The 16,886-nt window shown below is 51.2% G+C and overlaps 1 protein-coding gene across 1 annotated transcript; it reads left to right on the top strand.

Moving 5' to 3' along the window:
• Positions 1–214: 214 nt before the first annotated feature.
• On the top strand, positions 215–9,896 carry ZP1 (zona pellucida glycoprotein 1). The gene is made up of 12 exons (XM_007519649.2): positions 215–378; positions 1,898–2,019; positions 2,122–2,446; positions 2,537–2,677; positions 4,107–4,294; positions 4,387–4,484; positions 6,762–6,889; positions 6,963–7,152; positions 7,227–7,371; positions 9,151–9,229; positions 9,353–9,472; positions 9,733–9,896. The coding sequence occupies exons 1-12, from the start codon at positions 324–326 to the stop codon at positions 9,873–9,875; spliced, it is 1,734 nt and encodes a 577-aa protein (XP_007519711.2). The 5' UTR covers positions 215–323; the 3' UTR covers positions 9,876–9,896.
• Positions 9,897–16,886: the final 6,990 nt, after the last annotated feature.

Consider the following 16,886-nt stretch of genomic DNA (forward strand, 5'->3'; position numbering starts at 1 on the left):
ATGGGGAAGCTTCCAGAAAGCTTCATGCCCAGGGTGGGGCAGGACTTTCACCTGGTGGCCAGGTAGGGGCTCCTGCAGGTGTGCCCCTTTGCCCTGAGATAGTCCCATCTACCAGCTCCCCCATATAAGGCGGGCCTTAAGCAGGGCAGTGAAGGGCAGGGATCATCTGAGTGGACCTGATGGTGGCAACCTTGACCGTGGCCTGGGGTCTTTGTCCCCCGTTTCTGCTGCTGGTGCTTGCCCTGGGGCTGTGTCAGCAGCCTCCCCTGAGTCTTCCGGGGCGCCCTGGCTTACGGTACAACTATGACTGTGGGGAAAAGAGCATGCAGTTGGTGGTGTTCCACCCGCCAGGCCGGACTGTCCGCTTCAAGGTGATGGGTGAGTGCAGACTACAGCCTGGGCCCCCGCCCCCCAAATATCTTGGGGTCCCCAACTTCCAGCCTCTCCACCTCCTCATGAATCCAGGGGCTCCTTACCTCCCTCTAGAAATCTCACGACTCCCATAAATCCCACACCCCCCATCCCCCGTAAATCTTGAATCCCAGGACACCCTCCCCATCTCTCCTCCCCATTTGCATGAACCCTGGGGGCCTCCACCTCCCCATGGACTCCAGGACCCTGCATCTTCCCCAGACTATGGTGGTAACACTCTCCCAACAACAGAAACAAGTAAAGCTCTTCCCATCAGCTCCAGGAGGGGACCCCCCCCCTAGGGGGAAGGCAGGAAGGCCAGCTGCTAACCTGTTTCCCCCTCACCTGACCAGGGAACTTAGGTCCCTGTGGGTAGTGTGCATGGAATTGTCTGACTGAGTGAGTCACAGGCCCTGGACTCTGCATTCCTTGCCATGCCTAGCTGAGCCCTGGGAAGTGTGGCCTGGGATGGAGAAAATGGAAGTGGGTTTGGTATGGGGATTCAAATCTGCAGCTTGTAAGCTCTGTATTCTCCTCACTGGTCTGTCCTCTGTGTACCTCTGCCCCCACAAGATGAGAGCAGTGACCCCCTGCCCAAACAGGTGTGTGTGTGTGTGAGGCAGGCCTACACCCCAAGAGGGCCTGGCTTGTGTGAGGGCTCATACAGGGTGCAGAGTGGGATGGGGATACTGGCAGGTGTTCCCAAGTGGCTGCACTAACCAATTAAGCAGCAAGCAGGCTCAATTCTTCCTGCAAGGCCCGGGTTCAAAGCCCCATTCTGCCTGCCACTCAATCTGCTACCTAGGACTTGGATGGCTAAGCTTCAAAGAGCTGGTATAAAGTCTCACCCCCATTCCTGAGGCCTAGTCATTTCTTCTCCACCAGTCCCCCACTCAATCACAGGAAACCTGGTCTCAAAGCCGCTAAGACCTACTCAGCCACCACCACCCACCCACACCACCACCCACCCACACCACCACCCTACTCCCTTCTCTGGACCAGAGGGGCAGGGGTTTGGCTCAAGGCCACACAGAAGCTGAGCTCAAGCTGGAACCAGTGGGTTGTCAAAAAAGTCATGACTTACTTTTCTAAGTTTTACTTGATTTGATTTTATTTCTACCATGACTATCTGGGGCTCCGTGATTGCATAACAAACCCACCACTCCTGGCAGCCATTTTCCTTCTCTTTGATAGGGCAGATTCAAATTGAAACGGGAGGGGAGGATAGAGGAGGTGAGACACCTGCAGACCTACTTCAAGGCTCGTGAAGCTTCCCTCCTGCAGGTGGGGAGTTGGGACTGGAGTCCATGTTATATACGCACTTCACCAGGTGCGCCACCGCCCAGCCCCTTTTTCTTGGCAAAAATGTGTCATGACTTAAACAACCCAAGCGTTCTCCTGTCTTGAATTGGAGGAAGTCTTTCCCCACCCGCACACAAATTCCCAAAAGTACTGGCCTTCTTCACCTCTCCTTTCCCTCTCCTAGATGAATTTGGGAACCGATTTGAGGTGAACAATTGTTCCAGCTGCTTCCATTGGGTCACCTACAAGCGCAAGGGACCTGCAGTCTTCTCTACCGAATACAAAGGCTGCCACGTGGTGAAGAAGGTGGGGGCGGGGCCTCTGGGCGTGGGGGCGGGGCCTCTGGTCAAGCTGCCAAAAGCAAGCCTAGGCCTCACCTGGCCGTGCCTCCTCTCCCTCCACCCTCAGAAGGACAGCTTCCACCTGACCGTGTCCATAGAAGCTTTGCTGCCCAGCAGACGTGTGGAGAGAGCAAGAGACGTCACTCTGATCTGCCCCAAGCTTAGGACGCCGGACCACCTCACCCCAATAACAACCACCGCCCCCCCATCCACCTCTCCTGCCTGGACCTCCCAGCCCAGCCTCGGCTTCACCTGGCCCAGCACCTGGGACCCAGAGCCCAACTCCAGCTCTGCCTCGACGTCCCTAGGACCTGAGCCCACCCACCCCAGCCCTCCTCCAACCCCAACCCTATGGGGGGAACCCTGGAAAGTGGACATGCCGGCTCACATAGGTGTGGAGGCTGCCCCACGTCTTGGCTGGGCCCCCAGAGGTCACCCCCCACGTAACTCCCCCTCACTCACGACTCTGTCCCTGTCTCCAGGCTCCCAGCTGACTGAGGAGCAGTGCCAGGTGGACTCCGGCCACATCCCCTGCTTGGTGGGAAGCTCCCAGCAAGCCTGTCAACAGGTGGGCTGCTGCTATGACAACACCAGCGCTGTGCCCTGTTACTACGGCAACACAGGTACACCCCTCCACCCCAAGCCATCAGGCGGTTCCAATCCTGAAGCGGTGTCCCTACCCCCAACGCTGAAAATGCTGCTTTATACCTGTTTCTAGAAGCACCCAGAACATTCTGGAATGTTCTGCCAGAGAACTTTGCCTACATGTCCCAGCAGCTGGCCCTGAATATAGTTTGCCCCAAGGACTTAATAGCCCGTCCTTTACATAGATGCCTACTGCCTTTACTTCTAGAACATTCCAACGTGGCTGACAGTGATATCACTTTAAGAGAATAGTTGAGCTGGGGAGACAGCATAATGGTTATGCAAAAAGATGGTCATGGCAGAGGCACCAAAGGTCTCGGGTTCAATCCCCAGCAGTGGTCTGGTTAAAAATAGATATATAGCTGAGCAGTCAGAAAATAGCTTAGCTGGTAGAGTTCTGGGCTTTCGTGCCCGAGGCTCCCAGATGGATCCCCAGCACTGCACATGCCGGAGAGCTGCTCTGGTATCTCATATGCTATCTTTAAAAATACAGTTGGGGGTGGGGCGGTAGTGAACTGGGTTGAAGGCACATAGTATTAGCACAAGGATCCAGGTTTGAGCCCTGGCTCCCCACCTGCAAGGGGATCACTTCACAAGGGTTGTAGCAAGTCTGCAGGTGTCTATCTTGCTCTCTCCCTGTCTTTACTTCTCTCTAGATCTCTGTCCTAACCAACAACCACAGCAATAACAATAATAATGATAAGGAACAAGGGCAACAAAAGGAAAAACTAGCCTCCAGAAGCAGCGGATTCATAGTGCAGGCGTCTGAGCCCCAGCAATAACCCTGGAGGCAAAAATAAATAGTTGAGGGTGGAGGTAGATGGCATAATTGTTATACAAAGAGACTCTCAATGCCTGAGGCTCCAAAGTCTCAAATTCAATCCCCTGCACTACCATAAGCCAGAGCTAAGCAGTGCTCTGGTGTAAATACATATATATTATAGTTGAGGGCAGTCTAGGAAAGTGGTCTGGTGGAAAAAGCATTGGGCTCCAGGATGAAGTCCAGAGTTCAACCCCCAGCAGCATCTGTACCAGAGTGCTGTCTGGCTATTGCTCTCCTATGTCTCTCATTAGTAAATAAAATATTAATGAATGAAAAAACAGTAGTTGAGGGCAGGGGAAGATAGCATAATGGTTCTGCAAAAAACACTTTGTGGCAAAGGTCCCAGGTTTAATCCCCAGGACTACCAGAAGCCAGAGCTGAGCAGTGCTCTGGTAAAATAAGTAAATCTTAAAAGTTGAAAAGATTTGCTCCATGCATGAAAACTGCTTGGTCCAGTGGAAGAAGGGAATGTCTGTGTCCCAGCTGCAGGGCTGCTAAGGGGATCATCCAACCCCTTGACTACTGTGTGGGTGGACAGTGAACTCCAGGGCCCTGACCCAGCGCTCTGGCCTATCTCTGTCCAGTGACTGCCCAGTGCTTCAGAAATGGCCATGTCATCCTGGTGGTGTCCCAAGTGACAGCCCTGGCCCACAGGGTCACCCTGGGCAACATCCGCCTAGCCAGCACCTCCAGCAGCTGCTCCCCCACCCAGAAGACGGGGTCCTTCCTGCTCTTCCACTTCCCCCTCACCCAATGTGGCACCACCCTGCAGGTAAGAAAGGGCTGTATGTGGGTGCCCAGTACCCCCAGTGCCCTGAATGCCCAGTACTCCTGGGAGGACCTCACCCCTATCTCCTTCCACAGGCGGTGGGTGACCAACTCATCTATGAGAACCAACTGGTGTCAGCCATGGACATCCAGAAGGGACCTTGGGGTGCCGTCACTCGAGATGGGTCCTTCCGGTGAGGGGCTGCGGCTCAGTTGTGATGGGGACTTGGGTCACAGCTCTGACCTGAGATGAGCGCAGGGCAGTCATTCCCCACGTGAGCATCCCTGACCTGGCCTGATGGGGAGGAGGCCCAGCCTCTAGCCCACCCGGAACCAAGCTCAAATAGGGCAGCCCAGAGACTCCCCTCCTGACGATCACTGCCCCGGATCTCAGGTTATGAAGCCACAGAAGACAGTTGAGCTGCAGTGCTGGGGGTGGGGAGTAGAGGTCCTTGGAGGAACACCCCCTCCTTAAATGGAGCTACCAGGATGTGCTGGCTCAGGCTGCACCCCTACCCAGGTGTCCCCAAGGAGTCTCTTAAGAGAAAACCTGTGTTTGGCGTCTTTTTTCCTTGGCTTAATAAGATTGTGGGGTAAGGGCTACGATACCATACAATTCCCACCACCTCCAGAGTTCTATATCCCATCTCCTCCGTTGGAAGTTTCCCTCTGGGAGTATGAACCAAAGATCTTCTCTAAAAACTTTTTTAGTATTTTTATTTATTGGACTGAGAGGAAAGGAAGTGATAGGGAGAGAGACACCTATAGCCCTGCTTCATCACTTGGCAAAACTTACTCCCTGCAGGTGGAGACCTGGGTTTTGAACCTAGGTCCTTGTGCTTTTAACATGTGCACTCAAATCATGTGCATCACCACTTGGCTGCTGGATCTTTATGGGGTGCAGAAGGTGGAAGGTCTGGCATTCTAATTTCTTCACTGAACATAGACATTGACAGGTTGATCCATACCCCAAGCCTGTTTTCTCTTTCCCCAGTGGTTCAGGGTTCTGGGGAGGTCAGGTACTGGGAAACTCTGAGGTCGTCTGCCCAGGGATGGCTGGATGGAATTACAGCATCTGCAACTTGGTGGCTGAAAAGTATTAAGATAGAAAATAAAACATAGTTATAATCAGGAACCTAAAGGTAAGAATGTAACAGATGAGCTTTGGGGTCATGTTGGAAGAAGCTAGAAGGTATTTTATGTATATTGCAAGGGGCCCATGTCTGTTCTAATTTTTGCCTGAGCTGGACAGCTAACATGCAGGTGGGCCACTTGCCCACCTGTCACAAGAGTTGCTATCAGGGTTTTGAAGAGATACTTGAACCCTAACTAGCTCAGGGCAGGGGGAGGCAGTCCTTGTCATGCTCTAGATCCTTGGGGTGAGGCGGAAGTAGAAGAGCAGGAAGGACCCCCATCTTCCAGGCAGGGGAGCAGCTGCTGGTAGACACTGGTCAAGGTGGCCCTGGGGGCCAGGGCTGTAGCTTGGGACACCCCCAGGATTATGCGGCTATCTCCGAAGCACTGGGCAGAGGCAGGCCTGAGTGCTGGATTATGAAGTAGACTCTAGCAGCTGGGACACCCGGGCAAAGTTCTTGGTGGAACATTCTAGAATGTGCTGGGTGCTTCTGGAAATGTGGAAAAGCTCTTGGCAGCATTGTGCGTGAGGGTGCTGCTTCAGGATGGAGGTTACCTGACTGACTTGGTGTGGAAGGGTGTGTCTGTGTTGCCATAGTAATGGGACATCGCTAGAATTCAACCCAGCTGCCAGGATTCTTGGGGGTAGCAACTCTGGCCCATCAGGACTAAAACCCAGAGGGCTTTGAGAGGGAGGTGCTGGAATGGGGTAGAACTATACAACCATTAGAGCTGGTGGCAGGACCCCGGTGCCAATCTGTAGGACTTTTCCCTGGGTCCCTGCTTGAACCCAGGGCTCTGATGCAAGTGGAGGCAAAGGTCTTACGTAGCAGCTATAAAAGGATAGTGGGGGCATGATGATCTCTGCCACATCGGCATACCTTGGTGGGGGTGCTGGGTGTGGGTCCCTCAGTGCTTAGCTAGTGAGGGACTCTGGCCCCAGTGGCAGTCAAGGACAGAGACACTGGGCTACTGACCCCCCCCCAGCCTCACTGGACTCTATCCTCAGTCCTTCTTCCTCTCCCAAAGAAAGGAGGGGTCATTGCCATCATTAAGGCTAATCTACTAGCTGGTGGTCCCACAATGGGTAGATGAGAGACAAAGTCCTTCCCTGGGTCCCCATCCTGTTAGAACTCCACACCGGGATAGGGAGATGCATTGGGTGGGGGGGTGGGCCAGGGTGCTGTGTGTTCACTGGGGTTGGTGCCCATCAGCCCTATTGTACCAAATCTGATCGTGGGACATGCTGATTCTGGGTCTTTTCTTCTCTCTTCATGGCCCCCCTTCTCCCTCTCGCCCCGCCCCCTTCTCCCTCTCTCCCTGTACTTGGCCTTCAGGCTCCAGGTCCGATGCGTCTTTAGCACCAACCACTTCCTGCCCATCCAGGCGTCTGTCTCCTCACCCACATTGCCAGGCCCGGTGACCCAGTCCGGCCCCCTGCGACTTGAACTGCGCATCGCCAGGGGTAAGCTGTCCCCCTGCTTCCCCTCCTGTCCCCCTACTTGAGAACCCTGGCTCAGGCTTCCCCACCCCCACAGATGAGACCTTCAGCACCTACTACGAGGAGCAAGACTACCCCGTGACCAAGCTGCTCCGCCAGCCTCTGCCGGTGGAGGTGCGGCTTCTGCAGAGGACGGACCCTGGCTTGGCCCTGGTGCTGCACCAGTGCTGGGCCACACCCAGCGCCAACCCCTTCCAGCAGCCACAGTGGCCCCTGCTGGTGGACGGGTAAGTGGGGTACCTGTCCCCCTGCCATGCACCCCCGGGCAGTAGGGATCCCCCTGACTTCCTGTCCCTTCCAGGTGTCCGTTTGGCGGTGACAACTACAGGACCCGGATGGTGGCAGTGGACGGGGCAGAGGTGGCCTTCCCCTCTCACCACCAGCGTTTCACTGTGGCCACCTTTGCCCTGCTCGACTCCAGCTCCCAAAGGGCCCTTCAGGGGTCGGTAAGAAACACCTGTGTTCCCGCTAAGCGGGGAGTCACCCCTCCAGCACCTCGTGAGCCCATGCTGACAAGGGTCCTGGGAGGCAGCTGATTGCACCAAGTGTCCTATAGAGGTTGGGGACATGGCGCCAGGCTGTGGTGCACCTGATTAAGCGCCCAAATTAGTGTGCAAGTACCCAGGTTCAAGCCCACCTGCAGAAGAAAAGCTTCACAAGTGGTGAAGCAGGGCTGCAGGTGTCTTTCTCCTTCCCTTCCTCTCTCCCCCTCCCTTTTCAATTTGTCTCTACCCAATAATGAGATTGGGGCCCCAGATCCTGACCTTGAGACCAGGGGGAACAGCATGGAGCCTTTTGATGTAAAAATGGAACCCTGGCCTCAGTGTTTAGGGCAGCCCCGTCTGAGACTGGAAAAGTGGCCCAGGCTCCCGAACATTCGTTCACAAGCAGCGAACCAAGCAGAATGCTTAGCGTGTGTGTGTTGTATGCATCTTGCACAGATGCCACTGTTGGCCCCACACCACTGTCACTTTGGTTCTAAATGGCAAGTGCCTCCCGTTGACATGCACGGGTCTTTTTGAATGACAAGTTCTTTAGATATTGGGACCACTTGCCCTTGGCCAGATGGGATGTGTGTGACTGTCTTCAGGTATCATTTGAAAGGATACCTTTGCATTTTGCTGATGGTTTTCTTTGCTGGGAACATCTTTTTATTCTTGAGAGAGATACAGAGAATGATAGGGAAGAGAAACTGACCAGAGCACTGCTCAGCTCTAGCTGACGGTGGTGCTGGGGATTGAACTTCGGGACCTTGGAGCTTCAGGCATGAAAGCCTTTTTGCATAGCCATTACGCTATCTCCCCAGTCAGGCAGATGCTTTTCATTACTGCTACCCAGGGTTATTGCTGGGGCTTGGTGCCTGCATGACAAACCTATCACTCTCGCAGCCATAATCTTTTTTGTTGACAGAAACTGAGAGGGAGGAATGGGAGAGACAGGGAGACACCGGCAGCAGGCCTGCTTCACTCATGTAGCTTCCCCCCTACAGGTGACAACCTGGGGGTGGAGTCAAGGCTTGAACCCAGGTCCTTGGGCCTGTCAGTGTGTGTGCACTTAATAGGATGGGCTACCATCCAACCCCTGCAGGTGCCTCAAGATTTTCTTCATAAGGTAGTTGCCCATGAGGGAGAAGCCATAGCACTCCAAACCAGGAGCCTCTGCATGTCAAATCCTGAGCTCTCTCAGCTGAATCACATCCCAGCTGTCCCTAAAGCTTTCTGATTCGATACAAACTCATTTCTTTGCTTTTGTTTCCACTGCCTTAGTTACGTCTGCAAATTCCTCACTGCACCAGCTGTAGGCAGATGTTAGGCATCTCTGAGCCAGAGCCTCTGAGGAAGGAGTGTCTGTCTGCTGTGTTTAGGTCCCCTGATCCTGCTGGCCCATATGTGGAGCAGCTGCCTCTGGGAGCTGTTTCCTCCCCTCTGTCCCCATCAGTGGGCCCCCAAGGCAGAGGCAGCAGGCATCTGTCCTTCTGAGTTATGTCTGTCAGCAGCGCAGGAAACCAGCAGCGTCTTCTGGAGGAGAAAGGCAGCTTCCAAAATGCAAAGTAACCAAGTATGGCCACCTCTTCCCCCCGAGCATGGCCGTGCAACCTTGGTTCCATGCCCAGACTTCACCATGGCAGCCTCGTGGACCTGTCCCAGCACCCCTCGACCCCGCCCCACACCCCCACCCCCATCCCAAGAGCAGCTCACGCCTCCCCCTGACTGTGTCCCTTCCAGGTCTACTTCTTCTGCAGCGCCTCTGCCTGCACCCCCTCAGGAAATGAGACTTGTTCCATCTCCTGCTCGAGGTCTGAAAGTGAGTCTGCGCTGGGGGTGGCAGAGGTGGGGAGGATCTCTGTCCTCTTCAGGACATCTGCAGGCCTGTGGGTGCTGGGGGGGACACCCACCCGAAGTGCCACTCTCTCCCCCTGGGGGGCAGGACGGCGCCGCTCCTCAGGTGGCTTCAATGACACAGCCGGACCCCAGAACATCGTGAGCTCTCCAGGGCCTGTGGGCTTCAAGGACTCTTGGGGGCAGGAGCAGACACCGGGACCCACAGGTAGCGAACCCTTAACTACCACCCCCTCACCTTGCAGGAGGGTTGAGCAAATAGGGAAGCTCGGGCCACAGTGAGGGCAGGCGATGGCGTAATCCCAGGGTGGATGGGGAACTAAGCCAGATAGATGCGAAACTTGGCCCCCCTTATCTACAGAAAGACGGGCAGCCCAGCCCCACAGGGTGATGACTTGGGGGAGGAAAGCAAGGGATGGGGCCCTTCCCAGGTCCCTACAGACTTTGGGGGGGTCTTTTCTCTGGCAGGTGCCACCAGGAGCTCCACCCCCAAGTCTCTCCTCTGGGCTCTGCTTCTTCTGCTGGCTGTCGCCGTTCTCCTGGGGGTGGGAGTCTGTGTGGGCCTGGTCCAGGCCTCACCTAGAAGGCCCAGGAAGGCCTTGAGGGGGTGAACGGGCTCAATAAACCACTGCAGACCTGCTGCCAGCTGTTTGGATTTTATTTGTGGCTCAGTGGGTTAGAGTGCTTGTCTTGAAGGTGTGAAGCTGCAGGTTCAATTCTTGATGCTGCCTATAGAGGACTAGTGCTCTGGTCTCATTTGATAAATTAAAAGGTGTGTGTAGGGGGAGGGGGCCGGGTGGTGGTGCACCTGGTTAAGTGCACATATTACCATGGAAAAGGACCTGAGTTCAAGCCCATGGTCCCCACCTGCAAGGGGAAAGTTTCACAAGTGAAGCAGAGCTGCAGATGTCTCTCTCCTTCCCTCTCCCTCCCTCACAATTTCTGTTCTTTCTAATTAAGTTTAAAAAAAACATGTAGGGGTCAGGTGGTGGCATGCAGGGTGAAACACACATGTAACCCTGAGCAAGAACTCAGGTTCTAGTCTCTGCACCACACCTGCAGGGGGGACACTTCACAAGTGCTAAAGTAGGTCTGCAGGTGTCTTTTCTTTCATCCTCTACCTCTCCCTCCCCCCTCAATTTCTGTCCTATCCAATAAAAATTAGAAATGGGGAAAAAATGGCTGCCAGGAATGGGAGTTTGAGTGCCAGCACCAAGTCCCAGTGATACCCCTGGTTTTGGAGAGGAAAAAAATGTAAAGGTGGCATAGGTTACTGGGTAGACAATTGGCTTGCCAAATGCTGCCCAGGTTCAAGCCCTGACACCACAAGGGAGGTGCTAAGGAACCAAGGGGAACTCCAGTGCTGCGGCCCCTCTAAAAGTTGGCCTGGAGCAGTGTAACTACATGTGCATAAGGCTTCGGTGACAGGGAAAAAATACCTAGGCTGGTCAGCAAAGAACAAAATTGTTTCTTGCCATAGAGCATTCCCTAGTCAGCTCTGTCTTTTCTGGATTAAGGCCTCTGTGTAAAATATTTTAAGATTGAGAGGGAGAGAAACTCAGCATCACTCCGGCACATATGATGCTGGGAATTGAACTCAGGACCTGATGCTTGAAAGTCCAGTGCTTTATCCATTTCATCACTTCCCAGACTGCCATTGCCAATACTTACTTTTGAGAGAACTAGGATTTTGCCCAGCTGTAAGTCTGGGAGACCATCCAAATAAAGCAAACCCCCTGCTGCCCAACCTACAGGGGAGACACTTCACAAGTGGCAAAGCAGGTCTGCAGGTGTCTGTCTTTCTCCCTATCTTCTCCTCTCTCAATTTCTGTCCTATACAATCAAGAAAATTCATAGTGTCAGTATCAAGCCTCAGTGATAACCCTGGAGATAAAGAAATAAAATTTAAAAGGCAGCACCTGGAGCTGAGAAGACAGGACAAGTGCAGTGGAGGGGAAGCTTCCTACAGAGTCCAGAAAGGTCATGAGCTGAAACTTGGGTAGCTGGTTCAGGTCTTCATCTGCCCAGGTTCACAGGAAACTGCCTGCCTCCACATGGGCAGGGCCTTCAGGCTGGCATCTTCCAGTGTTGGCCATGCCACCTACCTTCCCTTGCCTGCCCAGCCTTTATTCCTGCAGCAGAGAACTTTCCAGACTGGCATCCAGACTTAGGCCAAGGAGATGGGGGGTCAGGGGTGGGGCAGTCAGAACCTGGTGCCAGCTGCTGGAGAACTGGCTCAACTGACAGTGCATAGGATCCGCACAGCTGGGACTCCCAGTTCAATATCTACAGAGCCCGGGAGTCAGGCGGTAGCACAGCAGGTTAAGCAAAGCGTAAGGACTGGCATAAGGATGCTGGTTCGAGCCCCAGGCTCCCCACCTGCAGGGGATTCACTTCACAAGTGGTGAAGCACGTCTGCAGGTGTCTACTATTCTCTCCCTCTCTCTGTCTTCCTCTCCTCCATTTCTTTCTGTCCTACCCAACCACTACAGCAATAATAATCACAACAGTGATGATAACAAAGGCAACAAAAGGGAAAATTTTTTTTAATGTCAAAAAAAGAGTTAAAAAAATACATTTATCTACAGGGCCCCATGTACTGGAGTGCATACTCTGCTTTTCACAAGAGAAACTATCTCAAAACTTTTTTTCCTTTTTTTATATTTAACCAGAGCACTGGTAAGCTTTGGCTTTAGGTGGTGCAGGGGACTGAACCTGAGGCTTCAGAGCCTCAGACATGAGAGTCTCTTTGCACAACCATTATGCTATCTATACCCCCTCCCCCATAGGAAATCTTCAAAAGGAGTAAGAGTGGTGTTGGGTAGTATGCCACCTCCCCCTGGCTTCTGCTTAACCATATGCCTATATAGGGATTTACTGAACCCATTCAAAGCTTTGGTCTATTTACATAAATCACTTTTACATTTACATAAAGCACTCCCTCCAGGGCATTGGTGGTTCAGTGATAGGATTCTCGCCTGTTCCGCCCCCTCCTTGTCACACTCAGATTTTCACCAGTCACTTTTCTCTCCACCCTCTCTATATCACATCCTGTTTCCACCCTACTTGGAGAGTATAAAAACAGCTGCTCTTCTGATTAAAGACACTTGGAAATTGCTTTCCGGCTCCGAGAGTTCCAGAGTGTATCTCCTGCAAAGTTGGTGCGGCACGAGTTCCTGATCCCTCTCCCACGCAGCAGGCTAGATCGGCTCCAGTTGAGTTCTCTCCAACCCAGAGAGCACTAGCTCGGGAAGAAGTACCCTCAGGCTATCCCGGCAGAGTGGAAGTCAGGCAGAAGAGTAGTGGGTTAAGCACAGGTGGCACAAAGCGCAAGAACTGGAGAAAGGATCCTGGTTCAAACCCCCGGCTCCCCACCTGCAGGGGGGTGGTTTCATAGGCAGTGAAGCAGTTCTGCAGGTGTCTCTCTTTTTCTCCCCCTCTCTGTCTTCCCCTCCTCTCTCCCTTTCTCTCTGTCCTATCCAACACAACATCAATAACAATAACTACAACAATAAAACAAGGACAACAGAAGGGAATATATAAATATTTTTAAATATGTATTTATTCCCTTTTGTTGCCCTTGTCATCATCATCATTGTAATTATTATTGCTGTAGTTGCTGTTGGATAGGACAGAGAGAAATGGAGAGAGGAGGGGAAGACAGAAGGGGAGAGAAAGACAGACGCCTGCAGACCTGCTTCACTGCTTGTGAAGTGACCCCCCTGCAGGTGGGGAGCCTGAGACTTGAACTGAGATCCTTATATGCTGGTCCTTGCACTTTGCTTAGCCTGCTGCACTACCACCCGACTCCCATAAATATTTTTTAAAATCTTTAAAAAAAAAAAAAAAGGAGTAAGAATGATTTCAGATGCCTCCTGAGCCTTCTGTAGGGCCTGAGCTCTGGGGGCTGTTACACAGGGAACTTCAGGGCTGGCTCAGGTCAGGCTGTGACCTTGGCTAAGCAAGGCTCTCCTGGACCCCATCTCCTCTGTCCTCAGGGTATTTCTTCTCCCTGCTCTGAGCCTAAGTAACACTTGCCATTTTATTTCTTCTCTCACATGAGGACAAGCTCACAGCCCAAGGGGAGAAGGAGCCAGTGGGAAAGGCTGATTTCTGGCATATCCAGCTGGAAGAGGCACCACTGAATGGTGGGGCAGGAAGATACAGATGCATGCTTTGGAAGTGAAGTCAGGGTTTTTTTTGTTTCTTGCTTCCAGGGTTATCACTGGGGCTCAATGCTGGCACTACACACCCGCTGCTCCTGGTGGCCATTTTTCCCGTTTTTATTGGATAGGACAGAGATAAATTGAGGCCTGGATTGGAGTTGGTATATTGCACCAAAGTAAAAGACTCTGGGGTTGGGGGGGGGGGGAGAATACAGGTCCTGGAAAAGGATGACAGAGAACCTAATGAGGGTTGTATTGTTGTGTAGAAAACTGAGAAATGTTACACATGTAGAAACTATTCTATTTACTGTCAAATGTAAAACATTAATCCCCCAATAAAGGGGAAAAAAAGAGAGAGAGAAATTGAGAGGAAGGGGGAAATAGATAGGAAGAAAGAGAGACACTTGCAGACCTGCTTTGCCACTTGTGAAGCATCCCACCTGTAGGTGGGGAGCTCGTGGCTCGAACCTGGATCCTTGTGCTTAGTACTATGTGCACTTAACTGAGTGCACCACTGCCCAGCCCCCCAAGTCAGGGTCTTTATCTGAGCTTGGGATGTACAGTCCTGAAGCTTTCTGGTTCATGCTGGGGGCATTAGGGTCTACTCCTCAGGGATACTGTGGAAGGAGGGTGCTTAGCAAATGACTTGGAGGATCCAAGCTGGCTTACTCTGGGGGAGGAGGGTGGGTGTTAGGATTCTGTTTAAATGCAGCCTCAGTGCCTACATCACAGGCATTTCAAACATCACAAAAGAGCAGTTCTATAAACAGTCTCAGGGAGTTGGGCAGTAGCACAGCGGATTAAGCGCAGGTGGCGCAAAACGCAAGAATAGGCATAAGGATCCCAGCTCGAGTCCCCGGCTCCTCAGCTGCAGGGGAGTCATTTCACAGGCCGTGAAACAGGTCGGCAAGTGTCTATCTTTCTCTCCCCCTCTCTGTCTTCCCCTCCTCTCTCCATTTCTCTCTGTCCTATCCAACAATAACGACATCAATAATAACTACAACAATATGGGAGTCGGGCAGCAGTGCAGCGGGTTAAGCGCACATGGTGCAAAGCGCAAGGACCAGCGGAAGGATCCTGGTTCAAGCCCCCGGCTCCCCACCTGCAGGGGAGTCACTTCACAAGTGGTGAAGCAGGTCTGCAGGTGTCTGTCTTTCTCTCCCACCTGTCTGTCTCCATTTCTCTCTGTCCTATCCAACAACAACGACATCAATGACAACAACAATGGCAACAAAAGGTAATAAATAAATTAATTTTTAAAAATAACTACAACAATAAAACAACAAGGACAACAAAAGGGAATAAATAAATACATACAAATTAAAAAAAAAACAGTCTCAAGGCTTTTTAAACATGGAACTCCTTGATAGATATCAATTAGAACTATACTACGAGGGTGGGGGTAGATAGCATAATGGTAATGCAAAGAGACTCTCGTGCCTGAGGCTCCATAGTCCCATGTTCAATCCTCCACACCACCATAAGCCAGAGCTGAGCAGTGCTCTAGTAAACAATACAAAATAAAGTTTATTAGATCAGTGGGCCAAAGCCAGAGAAAGTGTTTGGCCCCAAACCTTGGGTTAAACTGTCTTTTATAGTCTAAGTCTAAGAACAAGCAAGCAAGCAAGCCAGGAAGTACAGAAGCAAAATTCAAAGCAGTTAGCTCTTGCTGTTACTACCACAGGAGATTTTTTTTTTTACATCCCGCTCGCCCCCCCCCCCACACACACACACACTAAAGGAGATTTTGTAACCCACCACCATCAATAACAATGACATTTTCGGTTAGCAGGTACATTGTTTAGGGATGGAATATTTCACTCAACATATGACCAAGTAGTCAGACTTGTCTTTTTTTTTTTTTTTGGAGGGATTAGTGTTTTACAGTCAACAGTAAATAGTTTGTACACGCATAACATTTCTCAGTTTTCAACACAAATTGTCTTTATACACTACAATTCTCTGTTTTCCATTTCATTTTTTAAAAAATTTTTATTAATAAAAAGGAAACACTGACAAAAACCATAAGAGGGGTACAAATCCACACAATTTGTTTTTCACTTCTTATATAATCTACTCTTAATCTACTTTACTATCTACTTTAAAATTTTTAAATATCATGTACAAACTATTGTACTTACTATTGAATGTAAAACATTAATTCCCCAATAAAAAATAAATAAATAAATAAATAAATAAAGGTTAAAAAAAATGGAGAGAAAAAAAAAAAAAAGAACTACGCCATGTAACATTTTTTTCCTTTTTAGAGACAGAGAAGGGAAATAATGAAAGACCACAGCACTAAAACTTTCTGCAGTGCAGTGGGGGCAGGCTCAAACCTGGGTCATGCTCATGACAAAGCAGTGCACTATCCAAGTGAGCTATTTTGCTCACCCCCTAACTGGCTCCTCTTCCTCTTTCAATACAAAGGCAGACACACCTCTTGTTCTACCTCCTGCCATTCCAGAGAGATGCCTCACCCTCACAGTGCTAAGCATCATTATGTAAAAAGTATAAAATTGGATAAGAGAGAAATTGAGAGAGGAGGGGAAGACAGAGAGAAAGAGAAACACCTGCAGACCTACTTCACTGCTTGCAAAACGACCCCCCTGTCCCCTGGAGCGCCAACAGGGAGCCAGGGGGCTCGAATCAGGATCCTTGTGCAGGTCCTTGCACTTTGTACTATGTGCACTTAACCCGGTGTGCTACCACCTGGCTAAAAGTATAACATTTTGAATGCTGTCTTCTCAAAAAAAAAAAAAAACTGGGTCAAACGTGACACCCCTCCTGACTGTCAGGTTCTAGGAAAGTTTGGGGACCCCTCCACCCCGGCCTCACTACCACAGATCCGTATCACTCTCAGTTTCTGCCTATCTGAGCATCAAAAGGCAAGAGCAATGCTGGTTTCAAAGGGGACCACTTGGGCTAAAAGCCAAACCTCTTTCCAGCCTCATCTGCATTATAAATTGCTTTTTGAGTCTCTGATCTCTAGTGTGGGTCTCTTTCTTCATCTACATAGAGCTTTTGTGAGTCAAGGGGTCATCTTCTTTATTTACTTATTTATTTTCCCTTTTGTTGCCCTTGTTGTTTTATTGTTGTAGTTATTATTGTTGTTACTGATGTCGTCGTTGTTGGATAGGACAGAGAGACATGGAGAGAGGAGGGGAAGACAGAGACAGAGAGAGACAGATAGACACCTGCAGACCTGCTTCACCACTTGTGAAGCGACTCCTCTGCAGGTGGGGAGCCAGGGGCTCGAACCAGGATCCTTATGCCAGTCTTTGCACTTTGCACCACGTGCGCTTAACCCACTGTGCTACCGCCCAACTCCCAAGGGGTCATCTTCTTCATCTTATACATGTCCCATCAGCTTGGACATTGTTTATTTTTACCAGAGCACTGCTCAGCTCTGGCTTCTTGTGTTGCTGAGGATTGAACTTGGGACTTTGGAGCATC

The sequence above is a fragment of the Erinaceus europaeus genome, chromosome 17, assembly GCF_950295315.1.
Source record: "Erinaceus europaeus chromosome 17, mEriEur2.1, whole genome shotgun sequence".
Lineage (NCBI taxonomy): Eukaryota > Metazoa > Chordata > Mammalia > Eulipotyphla > Erinaceidae > Erinaceus > Erinaceus europaeus.

Excerpts from the sequence above, each read along its gene's own strand:
- ZP1 (XM_007519649.2), top strand. The coding sequence starts at position 324 with ATGCAGTTGGTGGTGTTCCACCCGCCAGGCCGGACTGTCCGCTTCAAG. Across the intron at positions 6,890-6,962 it reads TGAACTGCGCATCGCCAGGG|ATGAGACCTTCAGCACCTAC; the intron begins GTAAGCTGTCCC and ends CCACCCCCACAG. Across the intron at positions 7,372-9,150 it reads AAAGGGCCCTTCAGGGGTCG|GTCTACTTCTTCTGCAGCGC; the intron begins GTAAGAAACACC and ends TGTCCCTTCCAG.